Source organism: Oryzias melastigma, linkage group LG12, assembly GCF_002922805.2.
Source record: "Oryzias melastigma strain HK-1 linkage group LG12, ASM292280v2, whole genome shotgun sequence".
In the NCBI taxonomy this organism is placed as follows: Eukaryota; Metazoa; Chordata; class Actinopteri; order Beloniformes; family Adrianichthyidae; genus Oryzias; species Oryzias melastigma.
The window spans coordinates 7,978,135-7,999,846 of NC_050523.1; the positions used below are offsets into that span (position 1 = coordinate 7,978,135).

Below are 21,712 nucleotides of genomic sequence, written 5' to 3' on the forward strand. Positions count from 1 at the left end.
TAGAAGCTCCAAGTCTTGTGTGAAATTGTGAGGTATTCTTAGCTCATTTTTATGTTAAGAACAGATTTACAAGAGAAACATATTTCACATACTTTGCATATTTCTTTTAAATCACAAGTTATAGCATAGAACAGTCCTGATACAGTACATGGTTGATTATCATATAGGAAAACAACAATACAAAACAAAAATAACATTGAAATTTGACTCTGGAGCCCCAAATTTACACATAAAAAATCTTAAAACTCCAAAACCAGCTGGGATAACTGATATATAAAATAGTCAGAAAAGAATAGATTTGCTTCAACCAACATCAAATTCCTCTGTGAGCAACCACAACATTAAATAACATTAAATTAGCAAGAGGGGATCCACTGTATACAGCAAGGTTTACACAATTATATACACTTGTGTCAACTAAAAGAAAGAAATATCTTATTTAATATAAACTACTTTCTAAAAAAATATTAAATACAGCTGAGGGGGGATTTGTACAGAAAAAAAATATCCTTAGAAATACTTTAAACCCTGTGATTAATGCTGGATCAAAAAGCAAAAATCTTATTTTTTCTTATTTTAGATTTTTGTAGATAAATTTCACTCAGAATAAGCATCAGATGACAACTTGGAGACTTTTAGATATTACATTTCAACATTTTAAATGTTTTTTTCTTGAAACAAGCATGCATTTAACAGCATTCAAAAACTGTTGCAAGTGGTGTAATAACAGCACTACAGTTAGCACCTTAAGTTATTGACTTAGCACCATGCTCTGGGGGAGGATCGGATAAAAGATGGAGGTTTTATTTGGATTCCTGTACCCACTCTCCTCCCTTTTGTGGCTCAGTTCTCCACCTAGGATTGCCTGTACCTGTATCTGCTGCAAATAGTGTCTTGATTTATTAATAACACTTTTTTTTTTTTAAATCATAAACCAAAAAGCAAGAAACGATCACACTCCACAGTTAGAGAGGACTAAGTAAAACACTACTGAGAACCTGAGCTCCATACTCCTCTTCCTCTCAGACATCTAATCATTGCTTTTCCTGATCATCAGTGGCATCTGGTTCAACAACGTCTGAGTAACCACCTCTGCAGAAAGTACAGAAAGCATTTTCTTGCCCCACATGGACGGATTACAAACTTTGGTTGGTGGCTTTTAATTGAGAGCTGACGCGGCGCCGCCTGTTTCTAGCTTTTGAAGCATTTCTGCTCCAAACGCATTATTTCACCTCAACGTGATCATTGAGGAACTGAGCGCCGCAGACAGACAAAGCGGTACCGTTTATAAATCTTTGTATATAATATAGAATTATTGTTCCATTTTTCTATTGCACTTAGTTTATTACTTTACAAAAGATTAAAAAAAAGTAAAATAACAGACACACACACGCACACCGATCCCTTTATGTATGTGTGCTTGTGTGTTACATTTACACCATTCCAATTCCATTCGTTCTTTTTTTTCTGACATTTTTGATTTGTGTTTTTCCCAAAATGCACACACAGTAAACAGACTGTGTACCAAAATAAGTTATCTTAACTGTTCACTTGTGAACTTTTTGTCTCCTTTGACTTATTAATGTTCTAGAGACATCATGTGGCCTCATTTCTCCAAGCAGGCATCTATGTGGAGATCCTCCTTGAAAGGCTTGAAGACGTTTTTGCCGTACAGAGAAGCCGTTATAGTGCAAGAACTCCTCAATGGCACCCCCCCCCACAATTGTTTCTTCCCTCTGTTTCTGCAGTCAAGTGGGATTTTGTTGTGTTGGGGGGAGGATTGCCTTTTTCTTGGGCCACGATTTGAAGACCGTTATGGTCTCCGAGCCAGCACGAACGCATCCTGCAGAGTCCAACCCTCCATGCTCAAAGCTGCTTCTCACAGGAAGCAAACGGGACCCACTTCTAGGTGGTAATGAGAGCCTGGAGTTGTTTTCGGAAGGCTGTAGATGTCAACTACAGGAAGCAAGGTGGGGTCCAGGGAGTGGAACACAAAATGGGTCTGGTGCCAGCGTCCATCTTTTATCTGTAAGCCCAAAACACACTCATGAAGAGTGATGCAATACCATTCCATCGCTAACATGTCAGTATCTCATTCCTACCCAGCAGGAATCCTCCAGAACATCTGGCTCGAGCTCTCCTCCCGCTTCAAACACCTCCCCTGTCCACGCCTTGAATCTCACAGAGCCCTGGGCAAGAAGTCCGTCTTCAGCTGACCTCCAAACCGAAACGTTCAGGCAGTGGATGATGACATGCTGAACAGCCTCTGAGCTCAGCAGGTGCAGGAAGTTCATCTGGACGCGCCCAACAGTAACTGTCGGCTGCAGAGAAGCAAATGATTAGCAATTTGTTTTGTTTGTGCAATAACAGCAAGGCTGTAGTCTCATGTCACCTTGGAAGCTGTAATTGGTTTGATGCAAGTCTGTCCGCCTCCAGTAAAGTTGCATGAGACTTCTATGGTATCGGATGAACAGCCCAGGTTAGGATCAATCCAATAAGTGCCTGAAAACACATTGGCAGCAATAAATATTAAAAAAAATATTTTTTTTGGTATATAGCACACAATTAACCCTCACATACCATCATTTAACTTCTGTTCACAGCTGTACAGGTCCCTGCAGATGCGGGCAGGGTTGTCCCGAGTGCCCAGTGGGTTCTTCAGGGTCTGGATCAGGTTACTGAGGTAGTGGAGGGTCTTAAAGATCTCTGCTCCCTGGTCCAGTATTGGAAGATCCATTAAAGGCTTATTCTAATGACAAAAAAGAAGAAACAGTGAGAGAAAATACGAAGGGAATTATAGGTGAACATGAGACATCACACAAACCTCAGTCCTGAGGGGGGTGGGTGTTTCCACGAACAAGACACCATCTTCTTTCTACAACAATAAAAATAAATATTTTTTTTTCCCAAAACCATATTTCTTGGCATTTCTTATTTCTTAAAGATATAATTATTGTAATGAAATATGAGAACTTTACTTACAAATGACAGAGGGACACTTGGGGGGCCCTAGAAAGGCACAAAATACACATTGAAAATGGGGAATCTTAAAGACAAATTTTAATTAAACGACTAAAGATTTTAAAAATATAGAACGTACAGGTGGTCCGGGGGGTCCGCGAGGCCCAGGGGATCCCTAATGTTTAAAAATGACACAACTATAGTTTAGGCTTCAGTTTTTTCAGTCAGTTATGCAGACATGCAAACAGAGAATATAATAATTCCATACTTACCCGTGGGCCTTGAAATCCCTGTTCAAAAAAAAAAAAAAAAACATTTAGCCTAAATGTTTTCTGTTTTTTGCTTTTCAGGTCACAATGTACAAAACAGGAAATATGAGAATACTAACAAGTTCCCCAGAGGTGCCCTTCTGTCCTCGAGGACCCTGAAAAAAGGAGGAAAAGTTCTGTTAAATGATGAAGAACAATCACAAAGAAAACAGAAATGGTTCAGTTTTAATACACACGGTGCTTCCACTGGGACCAATTATCCCCACGGGGCCAACAACTCCTACTCTGCCCTAATGGGAGGAAGCAAACAAATAAGTATTGAGAAAAAATCAGCTTTTAACTGGAAAAATATCCACAGTTTCATCCACTCACTGGTGCCCCCAGAGGCCCCTTCGGTCCTCGTATGCCCTTCGGACCAAAGTCTCCTGGAGGCCCCTAGAAAATGAAACCAAGAAATAAATACTAACACTCACTTTACATTTATTATAACACCTAAAAACATTACTCCAAATTTAATCAGGAATTCAAGGAATCCAACCCATACCCGATTTTGGCTTAAAGATGTATGCTATGCTTTCTGTAAAAATGCTAAATTAAATTATTACGACACCAAATTAAATGACTAACTTTTGTTTTTTTTTAAAAAAAAAAACAAAGCCCTACTTTATGTGTGTGGATTGTTAGGAATTATAATAAGCTGTTAAAACAGAAAATAAAACTAGATCATTTACATTGAGTAAAACAATAAAACCTGCAGGGAGGTGGCAGAAGCCATACATTTTATGTTATAAGAAAAAGACAATGGATTAAAGAAAAATTACAAAGGAATAAAATGACATATGACAAAAAAACGAACAATTTACATGAAATAATTAGCCTTTAGCTAACAGTCTATTTTGACAAGGAATTTGCAGTAAAAAGGAGGTCAGGGTTAGTAATCCATGTTTTGGGTCTATGGTATCTAGTGGAAAATAGATCATGTGTTCTTTGAGGTAAGTGTAATTTAGGAGCCTGTGGTAAATTTTTGTGACTGAACGTAAAGTAATTATTTATTTATAACTGGTATTATAAAGTGAGCAATAAAGAAATGTACAAGTCAGGCAAATTCATATTGTAAATGTCTAGTATTTTTAATTTAAATAATAAAGGTGCGCTCTTTGTATTCCATTTGGAGAAAGCTGCAATTTTCATGGTTTTATTTTTTATAGCAACATAATTTTGTATAACTAGCCAGTAAAAGTGTACTAAATGTATTTATAAATAACGTATTTGCTTTAAAATCATTAATAATAAATCTGAATTCAATTTATCTTTAATATTTCTATCTAATATAAAAAGATTTGTGTCATCAGCAAAGAACAGAATATTTCCACTACTTCCACAGAAGTAGTGGAATTTTAAGGCATTTTTTTTAATGTAAATATTGAAAAGTGACAGTCCCAAAATCGACCCTTCACCATGTTCTTGACTATTAAATGAGAGGGTTAAAAAGAATACAACAAAAAGAAAGTTCCTGACCACTCTTTCACCTGCTTGTGTTATAAATGTTAGTTGTTGCACAGTAAACAGCAGGTTAGGGATACCAGGTTAGTCAAAGTAAAAAGCTGTAGCATCTAAATAAAACTGGGAAAACCACATTTAATTATTTTATTTTTAAAGTAAAAACTATTTAATTAAATAAGCTGATAGGAAGTGTTAATAATAAATGTATCTTGTAGATCTTTTGACATTTAACTGCCTTGTTTAAAGTTTGTACTCAAATCCTTCAATTAAAAGAAATATTTATACACAATGTGCAATGAAAATCTTGAAAGTTTTCTTTCATAATTTTCTCCCAGACTTTTTTTAATATGCTGGAACAAAAATAGGTTGAGTTTTAGCCCGTCTTATTACTTCACACATACTTTTTATTTCGATGTTTAGTGATGAACGTACCTTTGGCCCAAAAACACCTAAAATTCCTGGAAAACCTGGAGCCCCTGTATCACCCTAGCAAGAAATCAGTACGAGTTAAAAAATAAGTAGTGAACATTTATGAACATCTTAGATTTCACTATTTGTTTATGTTTTGTTTGTATGGCTGTTATACTCACAGGCTGTCCTTTGGGTCCTCTGTCTCCCTTTGGTCCTTGAATTCCCGCTCCACCTTTAAAACCCTTTTTTCCTGGCGGTCCACTCTGACCTCGAAGGCCCTGCTCACCCTGAGTGGATAAAGAGGTCATCAAATGGCTGATTTTAATGATTTCCTCTTGATGCTCCAAACTCAGGTTCAAGACTACTCCTTAAAGCATGTTTTAAATGACATATGCCAAAGAATATACATCATGAGTGCACATATTGCATAGTAAAGCTGTCAAAAGTAATTTTTGGTTTCACTTCATGCATGTAGAAGTTTTCATACTTTTGGTCCAATGCCTCCTTGATCTCCTGGAAGTCCTGGAACACCTGGTTTTCCACGTTCGCCAGCTTTACCAGGAAGCCCCGGTTCCCCGTCGTCACCGTGCTCACCCTAAATCATACAAATAAAATAAGTGCACTCTCCAGGAGGCGATTGCAGCATTTACAAAAGTGGACTGATGAGGTAGGGGGCTGTTTTAGTCCTTTTAGCAAGATACAAAGACATTTCCAGGCTAACTTAGAGATTCTATGTCTCCAGTATTTGGACAAACCCAAAAAACCTTACCAGAAAGACATCCTAGTCACTTTGTACAGGAAGTTAACTTTAATGGTTTGTTTCTATGATCATACCTGTTCCCTTACATCTAGTTTAATTGACCAATATAATGGCTACACTAATATAAACTTTTTCTGGTTACGATATTGATTAGAAGAGAAAAAAACCATGCAGGTGGACTTTTTGAGTTAAGTCATAGTTAGGATTATTTGTTCAAAAAAAACATCATAAAGTAGTCAAAGACAATGGTGATCTGCATGGCTCCAGAGGTTGAAGGTCTTCAAGTTTTATACATTTTAAAGAAGAAAATCAAGCCATCTCACCAACACAATTTGGTGTGTTTTAATTCATTTCTGAACCTAAACAGATTAACAAACAAAAACTTAAGATTTTGATGAAAAAGTCTTACCGGCATGCCTCTACTGCCATCTTTTCCAGCGAGACCATCTGGCCCGGGGACACCTTCCTGGCCTTCTGGGCCAACCACACCTCTGGGACCGGACGGACCCCCTCGACCCTGGAGACAGCAGCGAAATGATCATAAAACTCTTTGATAAATATGTTTATATTTTTTATAGGAATAAAGGAATAAATGTTTTAAATAATTCTTTTCTCAAATTTCACACATAGTTGAAAGAAGATGAGTAAAGTAAATCCATGTCTTACCTCTATTCCTCTGGCTCCTTTTTGTCCCAGCTGACCCTTTTTGCCTTTCTGACCCTGGACACAATTCAGTTCAATGAAAGATTATAAGCTTTACACTTTTTTCAGTACTTTTAAGCATAAAAAGAAAATGCAAGGAGTGTTTCAGCTGATCTAAGGCTTTCTAGAAGTCTGCTCTAGATATGTGGAGGATAGAAGCTGAATCTATGCTTGTTTTTGACTGTAGGAGCTAGTCGAATTCAGATGACTGGAGAGGTATGATTGGTAAAAACATGGGTCAGGAGCTCAATCGTATACTTTGGTGTTAATGGTTTATAAACCAGCAGCAGAACTTTAAAGTCTATCCTCTGGCTGACAGGCTGCCAGTGTAAAGACTTAAGAACTGGACCGATGTGGTCTACTTTTTTGGTTCTTGTGAGAACCTAGTCAGGAGAATTCTGAAGTTCCGGCTTCCTGATTGACCTTTTGAAACACTGTTACAGTTGTCAAACTGATTAAAGGTCCTGCTTGAACATCAGATCTTTAATCCTTATAATATTATAAAGATGATAGTAGGCTGCTTTTGTGACTGCCTCGGGTTGAATAAAATCTACCCAAGGACTTTGTTCTTGCTGTAACAGGTAAAGGCTGATATTTTAGCCAATCAAATCTCCAGTTTGTCACACAAAGATGAGCAGGATCTGTCCGGTGATTGGATGAGAACTCTGACAGTGGAGGAAAACCGCTGCTCCTGAAATCTAAACAAGTGTGTTTGTCCGTGACGATCGCATTGTCAGATGATTCTGTTTAGCCCTGTTTCTTGGCAACTTATGCCAAAAAGAGAAAAGATCCAAAAAACATAGCTACTTCTTTTATCCTCCAATATCAACAGGAAATAGGCAGTTCATAAAAGTGAAAAACACAAGAAAAATGGACCGCAGAGCAAGGAGGATTGATTTAATTGCAAACTAAAAGGTGGTTGGAAGGAGATTTTTAATAATGTAATGAGCCTTTAGTGTAAGGTAAGCAGGCAAAGTGCATTTTGGGAGTTTCTGTTTTTTACCACTAATTTATGTTCATAACTTACAGTTATATTTCAGGAAGCAGTTCAAGAAGCAGTATTCATGTTATTTTAAATACTATTTAAACTTATACAAAGTTGATAGCCGATGTATAAAAACATTTTTTTTTAATGAAACTCTGAGGCAGAATTTAAAATCCTACAAATTGGAAATAAATATGAAAAGACAGTACTGCCTCAGTAAAAACAAAGATACTTTTGTTTTCACACTTACTTGATCTCCTTTGGCCCCTTTAGGTCCCTTCTGCCCTCGTGGTCCAGTGTGACCCTATAATGACATGTAAATTCAAGCACAGACACAACACAGTTGTCGTCTTTTTTCTCATGTTTTGTAACTCACTGGTGCTCCGGGAGCTCCAGGTCTGCCTCGTTCTCCATCCACACCAATTTGACCCTAAATAAAATGACAGAATAATAAAGTGACGCATGATCAAAACATTTTTGGTTTGAGGTAATGAGACTTACTTTGTAACCAGGGTCTCCTGATTCCCCTCTTTCTCCTCTGTCTCCTTGGGGTCCCTGATAAACAAGGACACATATGCAGTAAAAGCAATTAGCTAAAATCTCTTGTGATTTTACTTAAAAATATTAAAAGAGTTGAGAGAATATAAAGGGATTTGTGGTTAACTTACTCTGTCACCTTGAGGACCAGGGGGGCCCTCTTGCTTCCCATCGTCCCCCTGCTCCCCCTTTAGATACAAACCACAAACTTAATATTTCAATAGAAATCCAATTTTGCACACTTTGAGCTTCCACATGTTTGGATCTAAGGTCAGTCTAAAAATCTGAATTAAGAGGAATAAAAAAAGAGAAGTGGATCTATGCTGCACATAAAGAGAAGGAAGTGTACCTTTTCACCTTTTGGTCCTGGGCGCCCCATGGACCCTTGAGGTCCCTGATGGCCCTGTTAAGGTAGACAGCCAGAAATCATTCACAAAAGGAACCTTTTTTGTTCATCTATGCATGCCTAAAGCACATGCACCGGTACTGGAGTTCCATTTGGATGTCCACACAGACTTTGATTGTCTAATTTCCTAATTTATTACAGTAAATAAGACTTTACTACATCTCAGCTACTTCAGCCTAAAATATTATATGAGTGTTAACTATGACATACCCATAGAAAACAATGAACAAGAACATTTTTGCTCTACAGGCTCACTGAGCGATCTACGATTTAAATTTTATACAGGCCACCTGCGTATCCCGTAAAAGTTTGCCTACTTTTTTGCCCGTAGACAACCGATATCCACCCGAAAGTGCAGTTATGAATAAGGGGATTATATATCAAAGTCATCTCACCTGGTAGCCCAGAAGACCCGGTTCCCCTTGTTGACCCATTCGACCAGGAGCTCCCTAAAGCGAGTCACAATACTGTGTCAGTCATGTTATTTATTATTTACAGTGTTTTTATTTCACTGTTTCACTCAAGTTATTTTGACTGTCATTACTGTCTGATTACCACATGTCCAATAGTTCCTCTGGACCCCTTAGGCCCAACAGTACCAGGTAGTCCTATTTTCCCAACCGGTCCAGTCTCTCCAAGGTGACCAATGTGACCTTTTGCCCCCTAAACACAAAATTGGAAAGGAACGTTCAACTGTTGAAAAAACAAGAATAGAACAGAATAGAATAGAATAGATTTTTATTTGACAAAGAATGTCAGACAACGGGTAACTAGGGATCAAATTATAAATTGCTTGAAAGTGAGTGGGAGGAAACGAACTTATATAATCCCACCCTGGCTCTACCTAATCATTTTCTTTACATGAATGATCATTTTTCGGTTCATAACTTTTAATCAGATATTTATACTTTACCAACAAAGATTCAGGTCATTAAGAATCCTTAAGTAACAATAAATCACATTACTATATAAGTAGAAATAAGAGTATTTTAGACTTTATCAGAGCATATGCAGATCAATGATCAAAATTCAGAAAATCAAGTATCAAACATAAAAAAATATATGCAGATTATTTTTATTAGAATAATAATTAGTATAAATCAAATAATAAGTATTTGCAGATCATTTTCATTAGAAAAGTCATTAACACAAAACACATTTTATGAAACCCAGGAATTAAAAATGCTACGGAATAAAGTGCATTTGTTGCTTTTGACATGTGTTGAAATTGTTAAGACCAAAAAAAATATTCATAAAAATGATTTAAGCAGTCTACTAGAAGATGTTGAAGTTTATTGCTTTCTTGACATGTTTAAAATGTTTATTGCAGTGGAGTACAAACTGTTCTGAAATCTTTTATTTTGGTAGTGAGTGGTTTTCAAAAGACATTTGTGGTCGTAAAAGCATAATGTGACATTGGTACCTTTGGGCCTTGTTTGCCTATTTCCCCAATTTTTCCTGGCTTTCCTTCTTGACCCTACAAAGGAAAAAAACATGAAGTATTTAGAGAGAGATTTCAGAAAGTTTGCCAATTAGTGCAGGTAGACAGCAGGACAGGTGGCGTACCCTGACACCGATTAAACCAGGACTACCGGGTAGACCTTCCTTCCCCTTCAGTCCAGTTTCACCTTTGTCTCCTTTGTTGCCCTCCTGGCCCATATCACCCTTTTCACCCTGATATTTTACAAACAATCTGTTTAATATAAATTTATAAGAACCCATCATGAGATTTTGCATCAGGGATTTTGTCAAACACCTTAGCTCCATCAGGACCAGCTGGGCCAGGATCTCCTTCCAAGCCTGGTTCTCCCTGTACAAATACATCCATTAAAATGACTGACTTCACTTGATACAAAAGGCCAAAATATTATATTTAAACTAGAACATACTCTCTGTCCTATCAGCCCTTGCTCTCCGATGTTTCCTGCAGGTCCAATAGCTCCCTGACACATAGAAACAAACTTTTAGTACAAATCTGAAACATAAAGAGTTTTTTTCTAATCAGTTATCGAATCACCTTTTCCCCAAGCTCGCCTGGCAGGCCTGGCTCTCCCAGTTTGCCTGGAGGACCCTTGCAAAGACAAAAAACAGGGAGGGGGAATGAATTCCTTCAAAAACCCCATTACATTCAATCACTCTCTGGCGGTAGATATGAACAATGTGTCAAGGATGCGTTCCATTCTGTACAGTCATGTAAAAGTCAGAAAAAAATGAAGATGATAATCTTCATCAGCCTGGCGATCGTTTATTTAAATCATTGAGCGTTATTGATCTTTGAGCACAATCTGAACAACAGATGTGGCATATTTGATCATTTAGTCTTCAGCTTGTTTGAACCGGCGCTCACCATTTGGCCGATTTCCCCCAACGGTCCTAGAGTCCCAGGTGGGCCGGGTGGTCCCTGTGGAGGAGAACACGAGTGACAATCATGTAATAAGCCCATCAAACTGCAGTCATGTGTCATTTGTGCAAAAAGTATGCAATCTCTTGCAAATTTATTGTTGTTCCTCCAACGACAGATAAATCAAAAAGCCATCTGCACAGTTTGGCTTGGAAACAATAACTAGCAGAGCTTTAAAATAACTGAGAGAACCTATTTATTCCAATGGGGTTAAAGTGATTGCTTGAATTATGACTTAATTTCCATCTAAATATTAAGCCGGATTCACATGAAGCAACCTTTGTGGCCCTTTTGTACTGATTGTTAAAAGTTCATGAGCAGCACATGGAGCATCATGGGAGATTAGGCAAAAGATGCACTTCTTGTTTAATAGAAAACAGGTGGAAATCAGCATTTCATTCTGACATAAAAAAAGAAAAACAAATAAAACTCAGAGGGCCTGTCTTCAATATTCTGAGTTTAACATGAATCCAAACTGACACACTATCAAGGCCTCTGGTTCAGGTCATTACTCACAAAACCACAAGAAGGTCTGCAAACGTTCTACAATAAAGAGAGTCAATATTTACCATCATTTTTCGATAGTTTACGAATGTGGGTCTTCTGAAATTGGGTATTTAATTTGGAAAAGTTTTGGTTTCCAGGTCTGTTGCATGATTTCAATTTCAATCGTTGTGTTGGCGTCTCAACTGGTGAGATGTTAAAGGCAAAAAAGGGTCTAAAATAACCGAAATGTGGAGATGTGAGAAAGTGAAGTTAACAGAACTCAAAGAGGGAGGAGAAAACACCTTGGATCGCTTAAATTACCTGCTCCCCTGCAATTCCCTTATCCCCTGGAGGTCCAGACGGTCCTTGAACACCCTAAAAACAAAGAAGTCAGAGAGTTCTGGTGAAAGCTTAACAAGTATTTATCATTTGCCAACTGGTGTAGTTTTTATATTATTTGCCTTTTATATCTTCACTTTGCAACTTGACAAAAAAACAACAACTTGCAACTTCACTTACTCACTTAAATCCCACTGTTTACAATACTTTTGTCATATATCATTCTAAATGTGACAAATGAAAACTTTAAAATAGTTATATGGATTTAAGAATCCAATTTGCCAATAAGGCCAAAGTCAATGAAGCAAAAAAACTAAATTAAAGTTGAGAAAGAGTCAAATCTGAGGGAAGATTTGTTCACTTTAGTGTTGTTCTTCATGGATTGGCATTCTGTTAATAATGCTGTACATAGCAGCCTCACGTAAAGGTTTTGGATTCAGGTTGCACCTTAGAGTGAGTGATTTTCAAGGTTATTACCAACATAACGGGTTTATTTGCTTTATTTTCTTTTGCTCTATCTTGATTTGGCACCAGTAATTACAGTAGGATCTACTTCGTCTCACTTTCTTTGACCTCTAGGGAAAGATTTTCCACCTCATTTTCTCCTCACATTACCAAAGAAAAATCATACATTTATTAAGCAAATGTTTTTACAGGTTTTATCGACACTTATCCGGATACAGGTCAGAATGAAAGTCACAGAGATCCAGAATCAGAATCCGAATTCTGCCCACCGGGTTATTAAATTCGGCCCTCCAGATCATTTTATTTCATTGTTATTAATGGCCTGATTTTATCTTGCGCTTATTTCTAACTTGTATAATTTTAACAAAATATATTTTTATGGAGAGTAAAATATTGAAAGTTATTTAAGGTTTAAGTCAATTTATTCTGGAATAATATTCCTGCCTGTTTTTATTCATAGTTATATTAAAAAGTAAAATTTTTAAAGTTTTTTTAAATTTAGTTTTAGTATGTTCAATAAATGTTTATCCCGTTCGGCCCACGACATCAGGTGTGTTTTGGATTTTGGCCTTCCTCATTGATTGAGTTCGACATCCCTGGTTTAAGGTTTTGAGGTCCAACAGTTTTTGTCACAAGTTCCCATCATGCCACACTGTGGTCTGCAACATCACTGCAACTTTCACACAGTCGTCAGTCTTGGATGAGTTACTTTTAAAAAGTAATTTATTATTTCACCTTAGTTACTTAATTGCAATCAAATTAATTTGCTCATTCCCTAGTTTAAAAAGTAATTCACTACTTTACTTTTTATCCACTCACATTCATATTTTTAAGAGAATAAAGTTACCACAATCAAGATTCCCTTGTAAAATCCACAAAATTAAAACAGATGTTACACAATGGCGTTAGCATCACCTTATTCATTCCACCACATGAACATGACGTAAAAGTACACAGTATTTTGACAGGTTGCTCATTGACACTAGGGCAGTGGAAAGTGAACAAAACTTGCCCTTAACTGAAATGTTTTTATCTTTGTTTTCAACTAATTGGTAATAATTTGAATATTTCCATTTTACTTTGACCAATTTTCAACTCAGCATTATTCATGGAACAAATGGAAAAACTGTTTATTTGTTTAATTAATCACAAATGGTTTCATTTCCATGTGAGTAATGAAGTAATGAGGGTTTCTGTAGTTTAGTAATTGTAATTTAATTACCAAAATTTAAACTCCTATTAGCTACATTTCTGACAAAAGTAACTTAATTATAGTAATTTGTGACTTTGAAATGAATCAACACTGACAGTCGTTATCTTAAACTTGTGATTCCTCTGTAATTAGTGTCCCGATCTTTCAGATATCTTCTTATTAGTTTCAACCTTTTTGGTTTGGTTGGACCATATGAGAAGTCATGAGTGCAACAAGCTTTTCCCCAAATCTAGAATGGATAGATCAATCAAATCTTTTTCTTGGCCTTTTGCAGCTCCTCGTAGGGCAGGGCTGTTCATTCCTGGTCCTTTAGATCTACCACCCTGACTGTTTTCCAGATCTCCAAGTTCTGCTGGATGATGACGTTTTTTCATATTATGTTACACTTTTTATGCTGTGCTAAACTTTTATTTTTTTGTTATTAACACATTGGTCATGGCGTTGTTATATTAACCCATATAATCAGTACTTTTCCTCTGGAAACAAAGCCATAAATTACTTTGTTGGCAGGAGTATTGACTACTTAAACTTTAGATTTTGTGTAACTCTGAGTACTTTTCTTTAAAAAAAAAAAAAAAAGAACTACGGTATATTTCAATTGAGTTTTTTGGTAACTTTCTTCTTCATCGATGAATATCCAGAGGTTAGCAAGGTTAGCACCTCTGATTAGCTTCACCAGATGTCTCCACAATCTGACTGAATGAAAACACCTGGTCCAGGTAATGAGCAGCAAGCAGTGCAGGGAGAGCTGGAAAACAAGGAGGGTGCAGATCTCGAGGACCAGCCCTATTTTAGGGGGTCGCCACAGCAAATCATCTCTGTTTGTGATTCCCATATTTGATTTAATTCCTGACCAGCACATGAAAGCATGTGGATATATCTAATAGCTTTCTTTAACTTCTGACTCACTAATCTTAGGTCTTTTTTTTTTTACTAACTGGTGCTTATCACGAGATTGATCCCCTAAATCTCAGTGCATATGTATGAAATGTTGCATATTTAAACCATCATTGGATGAGGGTGAATGCTAAAAGGCATTTTTTTTGCAGCCTTATGCAATTGGTGCCTCACAAGCTTATTATAAAAATATTTTTAGTTTTTAACCTTCCACTTTAGCATTCAGGTCCTGCACCAAACACTCAACTATGTCAGCAGAATGATAAGGAACTTACAGGAAATCCTTTAGGCCCAGTTTCCCCTGGTTCTCCAATCTTTCCCTTGAGGGGGAACAGAATAAAACACGATGAATGACTTTAATGCCCATCAGATTGACATTTACATGAAAATCGTTTAAGGTTTTTATGCCTCATCTTTAGATATGATCTGACCTTTTTTGCATTTGTAATTACTTAAACGCCCTACTTGTCAAACTTCACTTTGTTAATCTGCTTCAACTTTTACAAATGTATTATACAGACTCCCACTTTAAGAAATTTATAAACTCTTTATATTACGAAACAAATTAACACCAGTGATAAATTCAATTTTTATAAGTTTAAATACTTTAATGCATCTACAGACGCCTTTACTAAATCTCATTATTTAGTGCACATAGCAAAAATAGAAAAAAAAAATCAAATGTCAGGAGTGTAAATCTGACCAGGAATCCTATTTTCTTCCTCTAACATGATACGCCGTTGCTAATACTGGGCTTCTAACTGCTTCTATCTCGTATGACTTCTAAATCAAACTGATATCTTGACCCTCCTGAGGAACATAAGCAGCAAAATATGAGTGGAAAAGTAAAGTAGAAAGATGCTCAAGAGCTTTACCTGTGATCCCGGGAATCCGATTTTTCCTGGAGGACCATCAGGACCCTGCGGATAAAATAGGATGAGAGAAAGCCAGTGATTTAAAGTTGGGGTTTTACCAAGATTTCCTTTCATCCCAGTGCAATACTTTATGCTTTTTTTTCCCCCATTTTTAACAGATAAACCATGATTTGCTTTATGTGCTGAATTTCAACGCCAGGATCTTTACCTTCTTGCCTTCTAAGCCCATCTCGCCTGTTGGACCGTCAGGCCCTCTTGCTCCCTGAAACACAAGACAGCTGTGCCATCACCAACAGAGGTCACTGTAATCCTGCCAGACAGCCTCAGTGCACTGAAAGTCAGCATCCCTCTACACCGACAGCACTCCATGATCCCTGTCTATGAACTGGAATTCACCAATCAGCGAATTGCACGGTCTAGATGCTAGATTTAGCGTCAAAGCTCGCAGCTCAGCCTCAACGCAGCAGCAGAACAGGCAGACTGTCAAACATTGTTACTTGTAAGTGCTTAAAGGCGTGTTAAACTTGAGTCGAGTGATAATAAACGGGAGGCAGGCAGTGAACCAAAACAATGCATCTGCCCTGCACCTGTTTGCACTTCTCATCTAAATTGTGGAAGCTTTATTTTTTGATTAAAAAAAATCAGTCATTCTTGCATTACACAAATAATTCTCTCGTTTTAAAGAAAATCAAATCTAAAGTGACACGGCCACAAAGGAGACTTTGTTGTTTGAGTGATTGATGACGCGGCTCAGTGGGAGTTTGGCCCAACACTACTTACTCAAGTGCTATAAGCCTATTATACATAGAGCTGGATGAGCATTGCTCATTAACATTCCTGTCTGGGGTACTTGCTACCTGCTAGCTGTGTTTACATTACTTGATTAGCCAAAGTTTGGGGGAAAATATTTCACCCAGCATGGAAAATCTCTTAAGTAAATGTAACAATAAATGGATAGGAACCCTTTTGTAATTAGGCATAAATAAAAGTATAAACAGCTCTAAATGTTCTTGAGTATAGAAAACCTTTACTGCAGATTTGTTTGCTGGAGTTATAAGATGCAGACGAGACTGGAGATTCCTTATATCCCTAAGTTTGAGTCAACACGATTAAATAATTTTGTGACAAGTAAATATAGTCCAGACGCAGAAACCAGAGTTCGAAGCCAACATGATGTCTCGTACATTCGTTCTCTGATTCCAAAACCTTATTTAATGTTACAAAAAAAAAAAAAAAACCTCAACGGCACATGTGAGTGGAGACAGATGCTGCATTTCTGTCAGTTTCCATGCTTTTTTTCCCCCTAAGTAGCTTACAAACAAGAGACATTCAGTGCAAAACTCTACAAGGAAAGTTTGATTTGGAATCTAATGTTTAATATCCTATTAGTAGGATATTTTTAGTTTATTTACAATCCGTAAGAATAAAAGAAAATCATTCTGGAAACTCATTCAAGAGTGTTTTGTGACTGCTTTTAACATTGTATTCTGGTTTTCTTACTTTGGACGACTCAATATAAGCTAAAAAATAGATTTCCTACTAACATTTGCATTAACTAAAAACACAGTTTAGGAAAAGTAAGGATTCAGCCCAAATCCAGCTCCCATGAATGTTTTAGATAAAGAAGCTCAGTTAGTTCAGACTTTTTTCCAGCTGGCTTAATTGTTTATGAGAATAAAAAGAACAAAAAAAACACAACTTAAAAGATAAACATGTAAAATGTCATATCTCATGCAAGACTGCATTAAAATATTTAAATATTTTCATTCAGAATATTGCCAGAATATTTGCCAAACTGTGCGTTATATATCCTAGTTTGCTAAATTTTAATATATATTATTAGGTTAAATGATGATAATAATGTTTTGATTTACGAGTTTTAGAGCTAAATGTTTCTGCCATAGTATTAGAGACTCATATTTACCATGGTGCAATGGCCTCACCCTAGAAATCTGCCTGTTTTGATTTATGATTATTTGAAGACAGTTCCTGATATCAGAACATCTCAACTAATGAGAAACAGAAGGAAGAAATGTTACCGTATCGAGCAGAGGGTTAAATTCCTCAATATTACATTTTTTTTAGCAGGAAATGTACTGTTTAGAAGGAAATAACATGTGGCAGTGGATGCAGTTTATGTTTTCTGAATATAAGAATGTCTGTGATAATACAGTTTATTTGTGAATCTTTATAGAAATCTTTATAAAAGACTTAATTAAGCTGTGAATTTGTGTGTCGCATTTGTGTTTGTATCATATAAACTGAATTTTTGCAGCTTATGAGACTAAATTACCATAAATAAAAATTTTGCTAAAACGTTTCTTTCAGTAAATAGGTCAGATATTCCAAAATATTTGGAAAAAATGTAATATTTGTTAAGGATTTTACATTTTGGTTGCCCAACAGTGGAGTTTTAGCTTTTTCTTAAATAAAACTTAGCAGTTAGGAGATACGTTTGTTTTTTTTCTAATAATCTATCCCAATTAAAGACTCCCATCTGTGTAGTTTTAGAGGAAAGGCAATATTAGACATATATTCTAGGAAAAGAAGCTGTTAATCTAATCCAAGTTGTCAAACCCTTCCCCTGTAACCCATTAGTCTGTAAGTGGTTAACAGGTAAACAAAAACCAGGTCAAACTTAACAATTTGAACCCAATTAGTGGAGTCAGACCTCTAGAAAATATTTCCTTCATTCTCAGTCAATGATCTATTATATAAAATGTATTATTCCACAGTTTATTCAACTTTGAATTATCTTAATTCGAAATGGGAGCCCCCGTTTGGCTCTTTTTCATCATTTTGCTCACTCACTTAAATAAATAAAAAAGATTTGGGAGCATACGTATTTTCTTGCCAAGATACAGAACATTAGTCCAAAACGAAGCTGTAAAAATAGCTGGTGTGAACCCTGAAACTCACCCGAAGGCCTTTAGGTCCTCTGGTACCGGCTGGGCCAGACGCTCCAGGAGGGCCCTGACAAACAAAGGGGATAAAAAGGGAAAGAGAGGGAGCGGGAAAAAAAAGAAGGAGAGATAAAACAAAGGTTTGCACTGACAGACCACAAGGCCCCCTGGCTATTGACCCAGGCGGGGGAGACAGCCTGACCTCCTGAACACAATGTGGGGTTTGTTGTTAGATCTGTCACTCACACCAATTAAAAGGTCTACTCAGGAATCCTGTCCTGCTGAACCCCAAAGCCCCATATTTATGTTTGTTTTGGTGGCTTACTGCCCCTCTCTTTGAACCCGGGCCGGGCCTGGACTCTGCCAAGCGTGGACACAGCATAGGGGAGGGAAGGCAAAGCAGTGGCAGCTTCTAATTGGATATAGGTGTTGGGTTTTTGACTGACAGGAGGGTAATGCAAATCCAGCAGGAGCCTGTCAGATCTCATTACTTCAAAAAAAAAAATAGCAGAAAAAAAGCAACAATTCTGGAGAAGGAAGTATTCGTTGACAGATTTCTCTTCCATGCTACGCGAAGAAAGATCAGGGAAAAATGTTGTCACTTACTGGTCTTCCTGGTGGTCCAGGAGGTCCAGTCTCACCTGGAATTCCTGGGTGACCCTGTTGTACATTCATACGGAAACACAAAAACAGAAGTGACAAACTTTGATAAGACTAACAACCTGGAAATAGTAATCATATTATTTTTTTGTTTCGTTTAATAACACCATGAATTCTGGAGCTCATATTTGAACAGAGTTAAATTTCCAAACGGAGCTCAATTAGAGAAGTGTTGACACAAAGACACAAACCACTGTAAATTGCAGTAAATTTTTACCACACAAAAGCACGTACAGCAACAGTAAAGCATTCATCTGCAGAAATGGGGTCCAGATAGAAAAGCACATTTAACCTAACAGGAAAACTGGAGAAGAAAACAGACTTAGCATCAGGAAACATACCACTTTTGGCTGCTTCTCTCTATTTTTTTTCCTTTTTGCTAAACCACATTTTCAGGCTGGGTCATTTGTAAAGCATAAACGCGCAATAAGGAGTGTTTTGTTCATACTAGCCAGAACATCTGAGTACAATAAAATCCATTTAATATGTAAGCCTATAGCGCAGTAGGCACCTCTGATGTCATTTGCCCACAGAAATAAATCACTGATGCCTGCAGTTTGGGTTTTCTGTCAGCGGCCGCGGATATCTGCTGGTCAGCTCCTTTCAGTTTGTATGATGCTGTCTTTTCCAGATGGTCTGTTTCTGTTTTGTAACAGAAGGAGTGAGCCAACAGAGAACTTCCTTAGAATCTTTGACTGTGAGCGAGCGGAGAAGTCCTCAGAGAAATCCACCTGGATGGGAGCCAGCAGCAGGAAACCTCTGGAAGAGTGATGACTACATTGTTTCCCACTGCAGCCCCTCATTTACATTAGATGGTCTGTGTCGCATAGAAAAACGCTTCATGGAGAACCCACTTGCTCTGAGAGGATTTCTAATGAAATCCGTCCAATTTGTATTTAAGCACTTAAAAAAAACTCATGAAGGGTCAAAGAGTTCACAAAATGAACTCACATAATGAGAAAAATAACACCAAATAAAACAAGTTATACAGGACATCCTCCATTTTTTTTTTTAAATATTAATTGCTTTAAAGAGGTTGTAAATCACTGAAAGCGACCCATTAAAATGACTTCCTCCTTCATTTTAAGGAGCTGGATGCCTCCTGCCGTGTGTAAAACCACAGCTATAACAACATGCAGTTAGGAAGTCCAGCGGATGATGTTCTAAAACCCTACAACCTCAAATTGATCTAAAGTGCAATATCAAGAAATTCCCCAGGGAATAACATACATTGGTGATTTTAGGATGGATTTGTTCAGCATTCTGTAGGCTTGTTGAGCAAATGCAATCCGTAAAACATCTGGATCTTCTAGTTCTCGTGTCAAAGTCAAGGCCCGGGGGCCGGATCCGGCCCTCCGAGTAATTATATCCGGCTCTCCAGATCATTTTATTTTATTGTTATTAATGGCCCAATGTTATCTTGCTTTTTAACTTGTATAATTTTGACAAAATATATTTTTACGGAAGGTAAAATAATGAAAGTTTTTTTTAGGTTTAAATTAATTTATTATGGAATAATATTCCTGCCTGTTTTTTAAATTCATAATTATGTTAAAAAAGATACAGTTTTCAAGGGTTAAAAATGGGCATTCTCCTAGCTTTTTGGACTATTTTGGCTTTTAATCAGATCTTTTAAAACTATTTTGGAGTTTAGCTAATATTTTCTTCTATATGCTAGCTATTTTGGCAAATTTAGGCTTTTTTTGTTTGTTTTTAAGGCTATTTTGGATTTTAGCCAATATTTCAGCTACATGCAAGCTGTTTTAGTTAAATTTTTATTTTTAGGCTATTTTGGAGTTAGGCTAATATTTACATGCTAGCTGTTTTGGCTAATTTAGGCTTTTTTTTCAAATTGTCAGACTATTTTGAAGTTTAGCTATTTTTTCAGCTACAATCAAGCTGTTTTGGCTGACCTAAGTTTTTTTTTTTCCATTTTTAGGCTAATTTCTAGCTTTTAGCTGGCTATCAGCGTTTGCATTTTCAGCCATCAATTTCAGCATTTTCAGCGGCTAAATTCAGCTTACAGCATTTACGCTAGCATTATCACAGCTAATGCTATACATCTAGTTCATAAACATTTTAAAAAGTTAGTTTTAAGGTTAAAAAAATAGTTTTAGTGTGTTCAATAAATGTTTATCCTGCGACCTAAGGTGTGTTTTAGATTTTGGCCCCTTGTGCGATTAAGTTTGCCACCCCTGCTCAAGTTAATAGATCCAGCCACTATTTTACTTCTTGCTGCGACCTTTATTTCGCTTTATATTTCCTGATTTAATCTAACATGTGATTGGTAAAAATGTCCTCCGAAGCCTAAAAACACAGCCAGAAGAAGTCTCAGAGGGCTCTTTTTCTTCTCATACTGCTGGACTTGTTCATGTGGATTTCTTTAATGGCTTAAACACATGTCTACCTATGTGAGTTTTAAGGACAAGCAGAGTTCTCCAGAAAATAAAGTATGTTTTTTTTATAGTAGGAATATTTATTGATTAACTGCCGATCTCTTTAATTTTCCACCAAGTCTTACCGTTGATCCCTTTTCTCCAGGTGGTCCGGGAACGCCCATCTGACCTCGATCCCCCTGAAATGCACAGGGATTTATCCTTCAAAGCCCGTTTGGGAAAACATTTAAAGTAAACAGGCTTAAAGATTTTTTCCTTTTTACCTTCTCGCCTGCCAGTCCTGCCTCTCCCACAGGTCCGATGAAACCCAGCAAGCCCTGAAACACAGAAACTCAACGTTGGATGCATGGATGGAAAGACATTCTTGGATGAATGGCTTGGAAAAAAAACAGAGTCATTCAATACAGGAAGTGGCAATGTCAAGGGTTTCTTACTCTTTCTCCCATGGGTCCAGGTTTTCCTGTAACACCAGGCTCTCCCTGCAGTGATACATTTCGTATGAGTTGCAAGAGTACTTTGACTAATGCAGAGGTTTTTTTTTAT

General features: G+C 37.0%; 1 protein-coding gene across 1 annotated transcript in view; it reads right to left on the reverse strand.

Annotated features, from left to right (window-relative positions):
* Positions 1 to 1,389: 1,389 nt before the first annotated feature.
* LOC112163358 (collagen alpha-1(XXVII) chain A) overlaps positions 1,390 to 21,712 on the reverse strand; it is a gene marked incomplete in the record, with an annotated part of 69,567 nt that continues 49,244 nt past the window's right edge. The window contains 38 exon segments of the mRNA XM_024299720.2: positions 1,390 to 2,026; positions 2,103 to 2,321; positions 2,393 to 2,502; positions 2,581 to 2,749; positions 2,825 to 2,875; positions 2,983 to 3,009; positions 3,101 to 3,136; positions 3,234 to 3,251; positions 3,350 to 3,385; positions 3,467 to 3,520; positions 3,603 to 3,665; positions 5,166 to 5,219; positions 5,324 to 5,431; positions 5,632 to 5,739; positions 6,314 to 6,421; positions 6,571 to 6,624; positions 7,842 to 7,895; positions 7,968 to 8,021; positions 8,093 to 8,146; positions 8,260 to 8,316; positions 8,478 to 8,531; positions 8,930 to 8,983; positions 9,090 to 9,197; positions 9,958 to 10,011; positions 10,101 to 10,208; positions 10,291 to 10,344; positions 10,424 to 10,477; positions 10,552 to 10,605; positions 10,882 to 10,935; positions 11,743 to 11,796; positions 14,611 to 14,655; positions 15,211 to 15,255; positions 15,419 to 15,472; positions 18,130 to 18,183; positions 18,720 to 18,773; positions 21,295 to 21,348; positions 21,433 to 21,486; positions 21,604 to 21,648. Coding sequence (XP_024155488.1) covers positions 1,880 to 2,026; positions 2,103 to 2,321; positions 2,393 to 2,502; positions 2,581 to 2,749; positions 2,825 to 2,875; positions 2,983 to 3,009; positions 3,101 to 3,136; positions 3,234 to 3,251; positions 3,350 to 3,385; positions 3,467 to 3,520; positions 3,603 to 3,665; positions 5,166 to 5,219; positions 5,324 to 5,431; positions 5,632 to 5,739; positions 6,314 to 6,421; positions 6,571 to 6,624; positions 7,842 to 7,895; positions 7,968 to 8,021; positions 8,093 to 8,146; positions 8,260 to 8,316; positions 8,478 to 8,531; positions 8,930 to 8,983; positions 9,090 to 9,197; positions 9,958 to 10,011; positions 10,101 to 10,208; positions 10,291 to 10,344; positions 10,424 to 10,477; positions 10,552 to 10,605; positions 10,882 to 10,935; positions 11,743 to 11,796; positions 14,611 to 14,655; positions 15,211 to 15,255; positions 15,419 to 15,472; positions 18,130 to 18,183; positions 18,720 to 18,773; positions 21,295 to 21,348; positions 21,433 to 21,486; positions 21,604 to 21,648 — 2,634 coding nt within the window.